Source organism: Phascolarctos cinereus, unplaced genomic scaffold (assembly GCF_003287225.1).
Source record: "Phascolarctos cinereus isolate Bilbo 61053 unplaced genomic scaffold, phaCin_HiC Scaffold_726;HRSCAF=1367, whole genome shotgun sequence".
Classification (NCBI taxonomy): Eukaryota; Metazoa; Chordata; class Mammalia; order Diprotodontia; family Phascolarctidae; genus Phascolarctos; species Phascolarctos cinereus.
The window spans coordinates 310,936,689-310,950,715 of record NW_027556098.1 but is presented as its reverse complement, the minus strand read 5'-3'; the positions used below and the strand labels follow the sequence as shown (position 1 = coordinate 310,950,715).

General features: G+C 41.8%; 1 protein-coding gene across 3 annotated transcripts in view; it reads left to right on the top strand.

Moving 5' to 3' along the window:
• The window catches only part of SIK3 (SIK family kinase 3), a 281,596-nt gene that overhangs the window by 262,725 nt on the left and 4,844 nt on the right, over window positions 1–14,027 (top strand). For all 3 annotated transcript variants that reach the window (XM_020989699.2, XM_020989700.2, XM_020989698.2), the window contains 2 exons: window positions 10,895–11,058; window positions 11,960–12,092. In XM_020989699.2, the coding sequence (XP_020845358.1) occupies window positions 10,895–11,058; window positions 11,960–12,092 (297 nt within the window). The remainder of the gene's footprint in view (window positions 1–10,894; window positions 11,059–11,959; window positions 12,093–14,027) is intronic.

Sequence of the window (14,027 nt, the reverse complement as noted above, 5' to 3'; positions counted from 1 at the left end):
GAGTAGGAGGGATCAGTACAAGGCAGACCTGAACTGAACCTTAAAGGTAAGACAAGGATTCTCAGAAGTGGAATGAGGAGGAACATGGAGGATATCTTTGTGAATGTAAAAAGGAAGAATTGAGGTTGAGGGAAGGCTAGTAGTCAACATGGCTGAAATGAAGATTTTGTGAAGGGAGTATGTATGAAATGAGTCCGAATAGGTAAGTCAGAACCAGATTGTGGAGATCCTTAAATATAACACTGAGGAATTCAGATGTTAGCCCAGTGTTCCTCAGGCCAGAAGAATGGCTTTTGCAAGGATAAAGGACACATTAGTTTCAATAGTGGGGGAAAAAAGCGAATGAACATTATAAAGGAGATCTGGAGACTGTCATAGTGGACATGTGGAAAGTGCTGGACTAAGTCAGTAGGCCTGTTTCGGTTCTAATTCTGGCTCCATGACTTTATGGGACCATGTTGGTTTACTTAAATATGACAGCCAGAGCAAGAGAGGTTATAAATTCACTCTGCCCAGGTCAGACTGCGGTTGAAATATGGTCTTCAGTACTGGGCATTACATTGGGAAGGCAGATATTATCGCAACAGAACTTGTTAGCCTGAAGAAGGAAAGACTTGGGGGAACATTATAATTTTTTTCAGATATCTGAAGGGTTGTCATGTAGAAAGAGGAATTATACTCGTTCTCAAAGATTGTACCCAATATAAGACAAAGCTTTCTAACAGAGCTATAAGAAAATAGATTGTACTCAGAGTTAGTTAGCTCCCCATGACTAGAGGTCTTTGACTACATGTTGGGATATTTTAAAAGGAGATTGTATGCTTTTAGTAGAGTTTAGACTAGATGACCCCTGAAATCCCTTCTAAATCTGAGATTCTATGACACTATAACTTTGCTTAGCCTTAGTTTTCTCAGCTATTTAAAAAAAAATGCACAAGTACATATTAAGCAAGTACTGTGGGCCAGGCACTTTGCAGGTGCTCAAGATACAGATACAGAGAATGAAAAATCCATACTTTCAAGGAATTTATATTATATCAGGGAGACAAATGTACATAGTTAAAAATAAATGTGAAGAGAATTAATCTGAAGTAATTTGGGAAGGAGGGCAGTTAGAGTTGGAGAGAATCAGGAAAGGCTTCATGTGGATGGTGGTGCTTAAGCTGCGTCTTGATGGAAGAGAGGGTATGTTTGAGGCTGAGGTGAGAAGTATATTCCAGGCATTCCAATGCAAAGGCCCATAGACAGGAGATAGAGTGTCATGGGTGAAGGCTATTTTGGCTAGAGCACAGACTGCAGGAAGGGGGATAATGTAAAACAAGGTTGGAAAGATAGGTTGGGGCCATGTTATAAAGGATTTTAAAAACCAAACACAAAGAATTCAATAAAAAGGATACAATACCTTTTCTATCTACTTGACAGGGTTGTTGTGAGGATTAAATGGGATAATATCTATTGAAAATGTGCTATACAAATATAAGATGATATGACCCTGAGATTTGGAAGTTAGACACCAAATAGCATAGGATCTGACAGGACTCAGTGTCATTTTCTGTCACTTGCAGGAAATATTCTTTTCTCTGACATTAAAAAGGACAGTGGCTTTTACAAACCTTTCCCTCTCTTCTCTAAAAAGAAAGAAACAAAGAATTTGTTCTCGTTGGCTGTTGCTGAAACATGATGTTCTCTCTTAATTATAGCCCTCGCCCAGTAAGAGAAGACTTATGGCCCCCTGTACCATGTTCATCGGTAACTATTTGCTGTCGTCAGTCAAACATAAAGATAGAGGAGATACTGTTATCAAAAATCATTCACCTTTTCCTACTTTGTCTTCTTGGGTAGCTTCCATTTTTCTCTTCCTGTCCACTGCAGACTCATATGCCATTGGTTGAAATATACAACTAAACTTGTGAGGGAACTGGGTTTAAAAAATCAGTTGTACAAGTGAAGAATGGAGCTGGCCAAAGTGACCACATCACATTCATGTGAAAAGATTTATTGGGGCTAACTCATCACAAGACTGACTATGAGCCATTAGTATGACATGTCTGTGAAAGTATCTGATGCAGGCCGAGGCTGCATCAGCAGCAGATGATTATCCATATCTGGAGGTAATGCAGGCTGCATGAGCCAGAGTCACGTGGAGTACTATTGGCAGTTACCAGCATCACTTTTTGAGAGGAACACGGATAAACTGATTTAATCCAAAGGAGGGCGACCAAAATAGTGGTGGATGTGGAAACCATGCTGCCTTAGGCACCGCTAAGAAAACTGGGGATTTTTAGACTGAAGAAGAAAATCAGTCTATCAGCAAGATTTCAGTAAGGGCTTTCTATCTGCCAAACACTGTGCTAAGCACTAGGTTACAAATAAAAAGTGAAAATATCCCTGCCCTCAAGTAGTTACATTCTAATGCAGAAGACAACATGTGTAAAATAGAACATTCAAGACCAAGACAGAGTAAATGGAAGGTAACTTTAGAAGAGACGGCACTAGTAGCTGGGAGGACCAGGAAAGGCCTCCTGAAGAAGGGTATATTTAAGATGACTCCTAAAGAGAGGCAGGGATTCTGAGAGTGGCAGAGGAGACTGCATTCCAGGCATGGAGAATGGGCCTTCCAGTTATGGAGGATAGCATAGAGGGCATAGCATTCCAGTCATGGAGATGAGATTTGGAGTATCTAGTGCAAGGTATAGCAATCAGGCCAGTATAGCTGGATTGTAGAGCTTGTAGAGTATAATAGAATGTAAGAAAGAGAAAAGAAGAGGCTGGATTGTGAAGAGTTTTAAATGCCAGAGGACTTTATATTTGATCCTAGGGTTAATTATTGAGTGGAGGACAGGAGGGTGACGTGGTCAGATGTACACTTTTGGGAAATTTACTTTGGCAGTTGTGTGGAAAATGAATTGGAGTAGGAATAGATTTAGAGCAGAACGACCCATTAGAAAGCTGTTTTTCTAGTCCAGGGAAGAGGTGATGAGGGCTTGATCGATGGTGGTGGCTGTGTGAATGGAGAGGAGAAACACACGAGAGAGATATTGTAGAAAAAGAAATTACAAAATTCCACAACTGATTGATTTCGGTATTGGCAACTGTGGGGCAACAGAGTAGAGTTGAGTATGATGTGCAGGTTATGAATCCAAATGACTAGAAGGATGATGTTGATCTTGACAGTGATAGAGAAGTTCAGAATATGGGGCATCACATGAAGATGTAGTAAAAGAGACTGAGGAGTGGTAAGGCAGGTAGGAGGACCAAGGAAGAGCAGTCATGGAAACCTGGAGAATAGAGAGGATCTAGGAGCTGAGGTGCTTCACAGTATCAGATACTTTGGAGAGGCCAAGAAGAATAAGGATCAAGAAGAGGCCATTAGATTAGATCACTGGGGACTTTGGATAGAGCAGCTCCAGTTGAATGATGAGGTCCAAAACCAGGTTGCACAAGATTTAGATGAGAGTGTTAGAAGTGGAGGCACTGATTGTAGACAGCTTGTTCAAGTTTAGCTGTGAGGGGAAAGAGAAATGTAGGACCATCGCTGGCTTTGAGGAGCAGATAGGAGAACTATTTGAAGAGCTGTCCTGGAAAAATTTAGTAGACCTGTTTCTATATGGCTCCAGAGGGTGGGCAGACCTAGGACCAGTGGATAAAAGTGACTGAAGGATTTCAAGTCAGTACCAGGAAGAACTTTCTAGCAACTAGACTCGTGGCTGCCTTATGAAATAAATAATAAGATTGTTGTTGGTGTTAAGTGTGCAATCAGCGGCTGATTAATCACCTACAAGGATGTTGTAAATGACCTCAGGTCCCAGCCAACCTTGAGTCTATGCATTTCAGAGCACATACCTTATCTAGATGAGACATCTTAAATAGAGTTCACATTATTCAATTCTATTGGCACAAGTTTAAAGCACTAATGGTCCTTTTTAAATCTTCCCTGCCAGTAGTCTTCTCTAAATTCATTGACCCTTTCTCTAATTCTAACCCACAGGAATAGAGTCCTTCTGATTAGCCCACCTTCCTTTTTCCCTCCTGCTTCAAGTTGAGCCTTTGTCTTTAGTTTTCTCTTTTGGTCTATGAAGGATTTAGATCCTTTCTTATTTTAGCCTCAGCTTCTGCCCCCATTAGCTTCTAGACGCAACTGGTGTCTTTGTAACCACCTCCCTCAGTAACTTGTTATCTCACTGGCACCAACCATGAATCCAAGTTTTCTCTCTTATTCTAAAGTCCATTGATAGAAGCTGTCCTCTTAGCCCTCAGCTTCTAGGTGTTCTCTCTACTTAGTCTTTTTTTTTTTTAAAGTTAAGCAATTGGGGTTAAGTGGCTTGCCCAGGGTCACACAGCTAGTAAGTGTCAAGTGTCTGTATTTAGTCTATTCTTAAACATCCATTTAGTTTTCTTCTTTTTCCTTCCTTTTCCACTTTACTCCTAGATAGTATTCTCCTACTTAGATGTAGTAGTTTACCTTATTCCTGTTAACATCAGTGACACTGTTTTGTGGATCAGAATTAACCAAGATGACTATCATATAAGTCTGGAATCTAGTATAGTAGGCATTCAAGGCCTTTAAAAGCAGTAACTTTCTTTACTTTTTAATAATCCCGTTCCCAGATTCATAGTATATATGTATAGTTTTAGGCTAACTCCCATTTTTACCCTGGAAAATCTCACAGTGATGATCCCGTACATATTTAAAATGCTTTTTAAAAAACCCTCATTTACATTGTAACACAGAAACCTTGGGGCTCCACTGCTGGCCAGTGGGATGACATGGAATCCCTATCTCTATTTCTGAGTCATCACTTTGAAAGAGGAGTTACTTTGGACCAGGCACCTGCCACTTGTGGCAAGGTAAAGGGAGGGGTTAGGGTGGGGGGGAATGATCCATCAAAGCAGACCTTCTTTATTTCTTTGCTCAAAGACTTTCTTTTTGGTTACATTCCCAATTATAACAATCCAATAAGATAGATACTATGGAATGCTGTCAGGTGGAGGAGAGTTTAATTTTGCTCTGGATGGCTTTGGGTGGGTAGCACCAGGAGCCTTAGGTAGAAGTTACAGAGACAAATTTTGTTTCAGTTTAAGGAAATACTTTCTAACAGTGAGACCTGTCTAAAAGTGAAATGAGCAGCTTCAGGAAGGGATAAATTCCCCAGCTGGTTGACCACTTGGCAGAGTGTTTTAGAGAAGACTCCTGTGCAAGTATGAATTGAACTAGACAGTTTCTGGGGTGGCTTCCATTGCTGTGAATCTGTGAGTTTCCTCAAAAGTATAAGAAGGTCTTTAGAAGATAGCCTTTCTAAAAGGGTAGGCAAACAGGGACTCTGGGTATAGGCCTACCTTTTCAATACACCTCTCTGGGGATGGCACAGCCAAGGCACTGTAATACATGTTTTCACCTGCATTACATATTTCTTTATCTTGTTATTAAGTATTAGTCCACACAGTGATTTTTGCCAGCTTGTCATTTTCTAGAGGAAGCTATTCTCTTTTTATCTAAACTGTACTGTATTGTCACAGACCGCTGGTCTTGGTGCAAGAAAAAATAGCAACAGATTAGACTTAATTTACAACCCCTAATGGGGTTAAATACCCATATCATCCCCTTGGCCAGAGCAGCTTTGAAAGCTCTGCAAATGAATAAAGACAAGTCAACATTGACAGATGCAACAGGACGTTGTGCAAGCTGCCCCAGTTAATACCCTAGGTGGGTGGTATATTTAGTGATTTTTCAGGTGGAATTAGGCCAGCCAGTCATTTTTTCCCTTGTGTGGTCACGTCTTGATCATCTCATCCTTTGTGTGTTCTCAGTTCTTCTCAGGAAGTCACCTGCCATCATACTCCATAAGCCACTTGTCTTCATTTAAAAAATTTGCCTCAGTGATTTTTGAAGTCATGGAGAGATCAACAGAAAAAAGTTAATCACAAACTGTCTAAAAACCAAGAGTGAATAGCCTTCTTACTGCTAAGTTTGTCCTCCCTATCATTTTCAGTCATCGCTTCTCTTTTTTTTTTTCCCCTTAATAGTATTTCATTTTTTTCCAATGAAGATAGTAAAGATAGTTTTCAGGGGCAGCTAGGTGGCACAGTGACTAGAGCACCGGCCCTGGAGCCAGGAGGACCTGAGTTCAGATCCAGCCTCAGATCAAACACTTGGCACTTACTAGCTGTGTGACCCTGAGCAAGTCACTTAACCCCAACTGCCTAAAAAAAAAATTAGTTTTCAACATTCATTTTTGCAAGATTTTGAGTTCCTAATTTTTCTCCCTCCTTTCACTCCCCCCTCCCTAAGACAGCAAGCAATCTGATATCAGTTATACATATACCATCCCTTCTCTTTCTAAATCTTTATTCTCTGGTTATCTCTGGTTCTTTCCGTGCTACCTATTCCCCATCCTTAAGAAATCCTCAATTGATCCTAGCATTATAAACTCAAGTCCTAAATCTCTCTTCCCTTTCGCAGCCAGTTGCTTAGAAAAAGCTCTCTATGTGCAGTGCCTCTATTTCAGTCTTCACTCCTCAACCCTTTGTAATCTGGCTTCTGACCCCATCAGTAAACTAAAACTACTCCCTTCAAAATTATCAGTGTCTTTATCACCAAATCTGTAGGCCTTTTCTCAATCCTCATTCTTCTTGACCTTTCTACAACATTTGACATTGCTTTTCCTAATTGCTCTCTCCATTCTGAGTTTTCATGATTTTGTTCTCTTATTTTCCTACCTGCCTGACCTCTCTTCCCAGTCTCCTTTGCTGAATTCCTACCCTGTAGCCCTTTGCCTTGTATCTTCTCACCAGAAGAAGGTCTTTAGAATGATATCCTTTCTGAGATGGTGACCTCATCAACTCCTGTGGGTTTATTTTGTTGCGTGTCTGTGCAGGTAACCCCTGGTGCTCTATATTCCAGCCCTGAGATGGGCTCCAGTTCTGCATCACTAGCCTCTTGTAGGATGTTCCTGACTGACTTCAGTCTGTCTAAAACGCAGCTCATTCTCTTCCTCCCAGCCTCCACATGCACACCTCTCTGCAAGGTTCCTGTTTCTGTTGAGGGCACCACCCTCCTTCTAGTCACCCAGGTGTGCTTCCTTGTTGAGGCCGTCTTCACCTCACCTTCACTCCCCCACATCTAGTCAGTTGTTGTGTCTTGTTAATTCTCCCTCCATCCATCCTTTTCACTCTCCTCACACAGTCCCCACCCTATTTCATGCCTTCATCATCTTCAGTCTACACTACTGCAGTGGCCTTCAGTGGGACTCCCCTCTTCAAGGGTCTTTCCTCTCCAGTCCAGCCTCCACACAGCTGACAAATGATTTTCCTAACATGCAGGTCTGACCATGTCATTACCCTACCCAATAAATTCTAGGAATTCTGTTACCTCTAGTATCAAATATAAACTCCTTTTAAAAGCCCTTTGCAACCCAGCTGCAATCTTATACATTATTTCTCTTGATGCATTTCACATTGTAACCCAACTGGCCTCCTTGCTGATGCCGAAACACTTATTACTCATCACCATATGCACTCCTTCCTTAGCTCCCTCTTTTCAAATAACAGCTAGCATTTATATAGTACTTTACAATGTGCCAGGCACTGTGCCAAATTCTTTACAATTATTATTTCATTTGATCCTCACACAACCCTAGGAAGTACACCGATAAGGAAACTAAGGCAAACAGGGGTTAAGTGACCTGTTCAGAGTCCTGCCTAAGGTGGGATTTGAACTCACTTTCTTCCTCACTGCAGGCCCTGTGTTCTCTCTACTGCGTAAATCCCTTCAGTCCTCAGCTCAAGCATTCTCTTCGACCTGAGGCCTTTCCTGTTCCTCCCAGCTATTAGTATCCTCCTTCCACAAAGAATCACCTCGTCATATTTACTGTCGCTGTCTCTCTGTCTCTCTGTCTCTCCCTCTCTCTCTCTCTCTCTCTCTCTCTCTCTCTCTCTCTCTCTCTCTCTCTCTCTCTCTCTCTCTCTCTAGTATATGCTTCCAGTTGTACGTATTATCTCTCCTGATAGAATGTAAATTTCTCTAGGATAGAAACTACTTCATAGTAAGCTCATAATAAATGCTCCTTGATTGGCTTGGGGTTCAAATTTCATTCCTTTTCATCATTAGTTAATATTTTTATCTGATGACCTCTCAGTAATTTTCCAGGAAGTCTTATCAGTTTTGGTCTCCAGGCGACTGTTTTCCCAAGGTTTGTTGTTCTTCCTCCCCACCAAAACCAAAACAAAACAACCAAACCTTAGTTCTCTTCCCAATTGCCAAGCACAAAAATTACATGCCAGCCCTTCTGAATGTTCTGAGGCTTGAATGGAGATAGCCGTGGTTATTTGTTTGCTTACCTTCTATTTAAACACTTTCTTAGGTTTTGTGTGTGTGTGTGTCTCCTAGGCTATTCTTCTGAAAACTGAAATGTCAGAAATATATTTTGCTCATTTGCAAATATGCTGGTGGCTTTTCTTTCACTGGATTAGACTCTTATGATTCTCTTGTATTTTTTTCGTAGACTGGTATTAGCACAATTATAGCTCCTTGGCATTAGAACCTGTGATTGCAACAGATACAATTAATCTGCGTAAGGCAATGAGAGCTAATAGGAAAAAAAACAAACCACTTGGGTCTAGGAGTCAGGAGCCTGAGCTTTAGCCCCAGGTGTTCCACAAGCTAGCTTGTGACTTTAGACACGTTATTTAATCTCTTTGTTTCCTCACTTGGCAAATAGTGAACATCTCTACCTACCTTTTCCTGAGGCCGAAAATAAGAGTCTTTGGAATATAAGAATTAGTATTCAGATATAGAGTATTATGGCACAGAGTTATTTGTTGGTTGAGCGAAACAGGGAGGGTTAGTTTCCAGGTTCACACTTCCAGTGTGGGGCCACTTCTGAGGGCTTTTTGCTTTGTATGTGGGGGAGTCGGAGGGGGCCTCGCCTCAAGGCCACATGTGGCCCCCTAGGTCCTCAAGTGCAGCCCTTTGACTGAATCCAAATGACTCTTGACTATGCCTACTGTGAGAGACGGGGCTTGCACTTGGCAGATTATATAATAAATTGGTTCTATAGAACAATTCTTCATGCTCTTATTTTTCCCATCTACTTCTTTATTCTTTTCTTTCCCCCAAACTCATCTTCATCCATCTCCCCCCCACCCCACCCCCACAACTCCTGATACTTTTGATTTCTTTACGGAGAGAACTGCTGTAAATGACTCACTTATATAGCATTTAAAGGTTTACAAATCCCTCATTAACACAAACTGAATTGCATAACCAGCCTTATTTGTATATGGTGACTTCACATAGTGGGCATTTGATCAATACTTTTTGATCAAAGTATAGAATAGAAGTTAGATGGGAGTTTCTCTCTTTCAGTTTTGCTCCATTGTGTTCTTTTTCAAGATGATTTTTGTATCATTACCTTCCACCTCTCTACTCCCTGCTGTTTGAGGGATTAGAATCATAAATTTAAAACTGAAAGGACATTAGAAATTGTTTAGTTAATCCTTTCATTTTTACAGTGAAAAGGCTCAGGCCCAGAGAGGACAGTTGACCTGCCTGAAGTCATAAAAAGGTAGTAGTGGACAGATTCAGAACCTTAAAAGTTCACCTACCTTGACCCCTAACCTGATTCAAGTGAGTGGCTTCAATTGACAGGCATTATTAAACACTTTCTATGTGCCAAGTACTGTGTTAAGCACTGGAGATATAAAAAAAGGCAAAAGCTGTTCCTGCCTTCAAGGCTGTTATGTTTTAATGGACCTCAACCATTACCATTTATGCAATGTAATTTGTCACTTGTTTCTTTCCTCACTTGTCAAATAGTGAACATCTCTACCTACCTTTTCCTGAGACCAAAAATAAGAAGAGTCTTTGGAAAATAAAAACTAGTAAATAGCTGTGTGACACTGTTGGTCTAGAATTAAGGTTGATTTTTTCCCCCCTTATTTTATTTGAAATAGAGAATTAGAGCAACTTGGCTTTGAATCCTACTATTGATACTTCTCTGTGTGACTTTGAGCAAGTCATTTAACCTCTTTGTTCCTCAGGCAACTCACCATCCCCTAAATCATAGATGGGTTATAGTCTTACTTGGTGAAGGGAGTTCCCCAGACTGAGGACATCGTAGATATTTTGCATATTTGAATATTTTATATGAAAGTGAAAAGAGATCGGCCCAGGCAATGGAATTAATTCTTTGGAGAAAAAACTTGGCAAATGTCATGGGAATCCAACCTTTTAAAACAAATAAAATATCCCAGTCTTATGATGGTGAAAACTAAAGATGTGTATGTCTAGAAATCCTCCCATCAGCCAAGATTTTTCCTGACTGTCCCTGAGAACAGGGAACACGTTTCTACCTACTGTCCCTCTTCAGCTCTGGAGCTGGACCCTGAGCTCACTGTATCACTGACTTTTAGAATAATCCAGCCCAGATTCATTGGTAAGCATTAGCACAGTGTAATAGACATAGAACTGAACCGAAAATTGGAGACTTCTGTAGTCATTCTGTGACCTCAGGCTAGTCATTTAACCTCTTTTGGTCTTCAGTTTCCTTATCTATAAAATGAGGGGGTTGGATTTTGTGGCCTTAGGAAGTCCTCTTCTGGCACTCTGCGATTCCCTCCTATAGGCTCTCTTCTAGGGAAAAGGTAACCAGTACTTAGACTCCTTCTTTTGTGACTCCTAAGACTCCTTCTTCCTCATAGACTGGGAGCCGAAGCTCAAATGCCAGGGAATTTAGGGCCAGTTAAAACCTAGTTTCCCAGCAAAGCTGTGGGTCAGTTGGGGGTCATCCGTTAATATTCTGATGTGTATATTGTTTACTACTACACTGTCCTGTGTTAGGTGTTACTGGGAGGAACTGTAGTTCTGCTGACCTCCTTTTTTGCTCTGTCTCCCCAGAATCTGTCATAGGGAACTGTATGGACAGAAGTTCTCCTGGACAAGCTATGGAGCTACCTGATCATAACGGGTTGGGTTATTCAACACGCTCCCCTGTCAGTGAGCATCACAGGCCCCGGACCCTACAGAGACATCACACTATCCAGAACAGCGATGATGCCTATGTATGTTGGTACCTTCCTGCTTTGGTGGGGTTTCTAAAAGTCACTTTGAAACTTGGAAGACTTTGAAAAGAGGCAGTTTAGCATCAGTGCCAGGCAGCATCTTTCCTTCAGCTACTGTCCAAACTCATCTGGCATCCATAGGAAGTTAACATATTAGATGTTCTAATAAATTCACTCATGGAGCTCCATGTTCCCAATTCCAAACTAAGGATACAAGTGTCGTGTTTCATCCAGGCTTTGCCTTTTTAATGTGACATCTTGACCACACTAAGCTCCACAGGGCACTTGGGTCCATTGACTAGGGAGCCTTCTGATAGCCACCTTAAGTTTGTCCATTTAGCTAGATCTGAACTCACAACTCTAGACTAAGCAGTCATAACCATCAAGTTCCTTCATAGGAGCACACTGTGAGCATGATTTAGGTTGGGGAGGTCTGGTTTTAGAGAGACTGTGTTTGAAGAAGGCTTATCCCAATCTGATCCCTTGACCAACCGCTGTAGTGACCCTCAGGCAGCATGGAAAGTTAGGAAACTTGAATGCCAATTCTACCTTGTGACCGGGGGCATGCTGCTGAATCTCTCTGAGCCTCATCTTCCTCATCTGTAAAATGGGACTAATAATACTTGCATTACCTTCCTCAGAGAGTTATTTTAAAGCCCTTTGAGACTCTTAAAGTACAACATAAATGTGGATTATTGCCAACAGAGCTTTGATGGTCAGTGGGAAAGGAGAAAGTCTAAAACTCTGGATAGCTCCCCCTCCTGCTGCATTTGCATCACCAAGATCGGGGGGGGGGGGCAGTGTTGCTTGGGATTAGGGCCCTAAACTCTTTCAGTACCCACAGGCCAGGAGTTACTCTTTTCCAACAGTTCTCACATACCTGGATCATTGCTTTCTGCAGGTGCAGCTGGATAACCTGCCTGGAATGAGTCTCGTGGCTGGAAAAGCACTAAGCTCTGCTCGGATGTCTGATGCTGTCCTCAGTCAGTCTTCACTCATGGGGAGCCAGCAGCTTCAGGACAGGGAAAGTGAGGGTAAGGGGTTTCTTGGGGTCCTGGGAGATAGTAGTAATCTTGTAGTCCATGGGAAGACTAAGGTCAAGGGCACAGCTCCCTCTCTTCTTGGGCTGTAATATGTCCAGATGCCAGAGTGCATCAGGTCATAAATTCTCCAGGCAATACAGAGGCTGCTAGGAGATAATGGGGAAAACACTGATCTTGGAGACATTCAGGGAGCTGTATCAATGTCCCTGCTCTGCTGCTCGCTGGCTCTGTAAATTGGACAAGCCATTTGACTTCTTTAAGCTTCAGTTTACTCATCTGTAAAGTGGGATGATCTTATCATTATCTTCTTCACAGGCTTCTTATGAGGAAAATCCTTTGTTAGGGGAATGTATAAATATAAGTATTTGTAGTTGTTATTAGTGATGGTCATCTAGATCTAGAGAAGTACCTCTGTCCATATTCAATAAGGACCACTCTATTAGAATTCCAAGAGCTGAGCCTAGGAGGAACCTTAGGCCAATGAATAGGAAATGCTGAAGGATGTACCAGTTCAGACACTATCTGCAGTCCCTACTACTACCAGCACATGGAGCCCTGGCCTTATTTGCCTTTCTCATAATTCTCCTCAAGATTTTCTTGCCCTGGAGAATACTTGTGCCTGGAATTTGAGTTTGGAGACATGCTTTCTGTGCCTGGCAACTTCTCTTATTTTTCAAGCTTTGGATTTTTTCATGGGAAAAGAACTTGATTCAATTCAATTCAAATTAACATTGATTTGGTGCCCATAGGCAGGTAAGTTGTATAATGGATTAAACAATAAACTGAGAGTCAAGAAGGCCTAAGTTTGATTCCTGCCTGAGACAATTACTAGCTGTGTGACCCTGGGCAAGTCACTTATTTTCTGTCTACTTCAGTTTCCTCATCTGTAATTTGGAGGTGATGATGGTGATAGTAGTACCTGCCTAGCAGGGTTGTTGTGAGGACAAAATGGAATCTTTGCAAAATGCAGCTGGTGAAAAGAAAAGGCGTGGAATCAAGAGTGGTACGTTGTGTGCAATGGCAGCAAAGTGTAAGAAGACTTGAACGATTGGAAGGGGCCAGGTTGTGAAGGCCTTTAAAAACTAAGTCGAAGATTTTTCTGTCTAATTCAAGAGGTAATGGAAAGGTTATTGAGAGTAGGGGAGATGACAAGGGGGACTGTGCTTTAGGAAAGCACAGCTGAGTGGAGGATGGATTGGAGCGGGGCAAGACTTGAGATAGAGAGACAGATCAGGAGGCTTGTGGTGTCCTCCCAGGATGAGAGCCAAGAGTCTGGGTAGGAGATGAGGAGGGTTTCTCCCAGGGTAGCAGCTGTGTGAGCTCACAGAACGGGATGCATACAAGAGTTGTTAGGAAGATAGAAACAGTAAAACTTGGCAGTGGATTGGATATGTGCAGTGAGGGAGGAGTTTAGGATAACTACAAGGTTGTAAGCCTGAGGGCTTGGGAGGATAGCTGGGCCCTTGATGGTGATGAGGAAGTTGGGGGTGGGAGGTTGGGAAGGAGTTTGGAGTGAGAGATAATGGGTTGTTTTAGATGTGTTGAGTTTGAATTGTCTGTGGGATATCCATTTTGAGATGTCTAATGGGCATTTGGTGACATGAGACAGTAGAGAGGTTAAGGAAGGAAGCAAGCGTTTGGTAAGCATTCACTGTGTGCTGGGCAATGTATTAGCGGTTTACAAATACTGTCTTTTTGATCATCACAGCAACTCTAAGAGATAGTAGCTATTATACTCCCCTTGAGAAAACTGAGGCAGAGAGAGATTAAGTGACTTGCCCAGGGTTACACGGGCAGTAAATGTCTAAGGTTAAGTTTGAACATTTCTTCCTGACTCCGGGCTCAGTGAGTGCATCACCTGGTCGCTTTTAGAGGCTGCCCATTTGGGATGAAAAAATAGATTTGAGAATCATCCGTATAGAAATG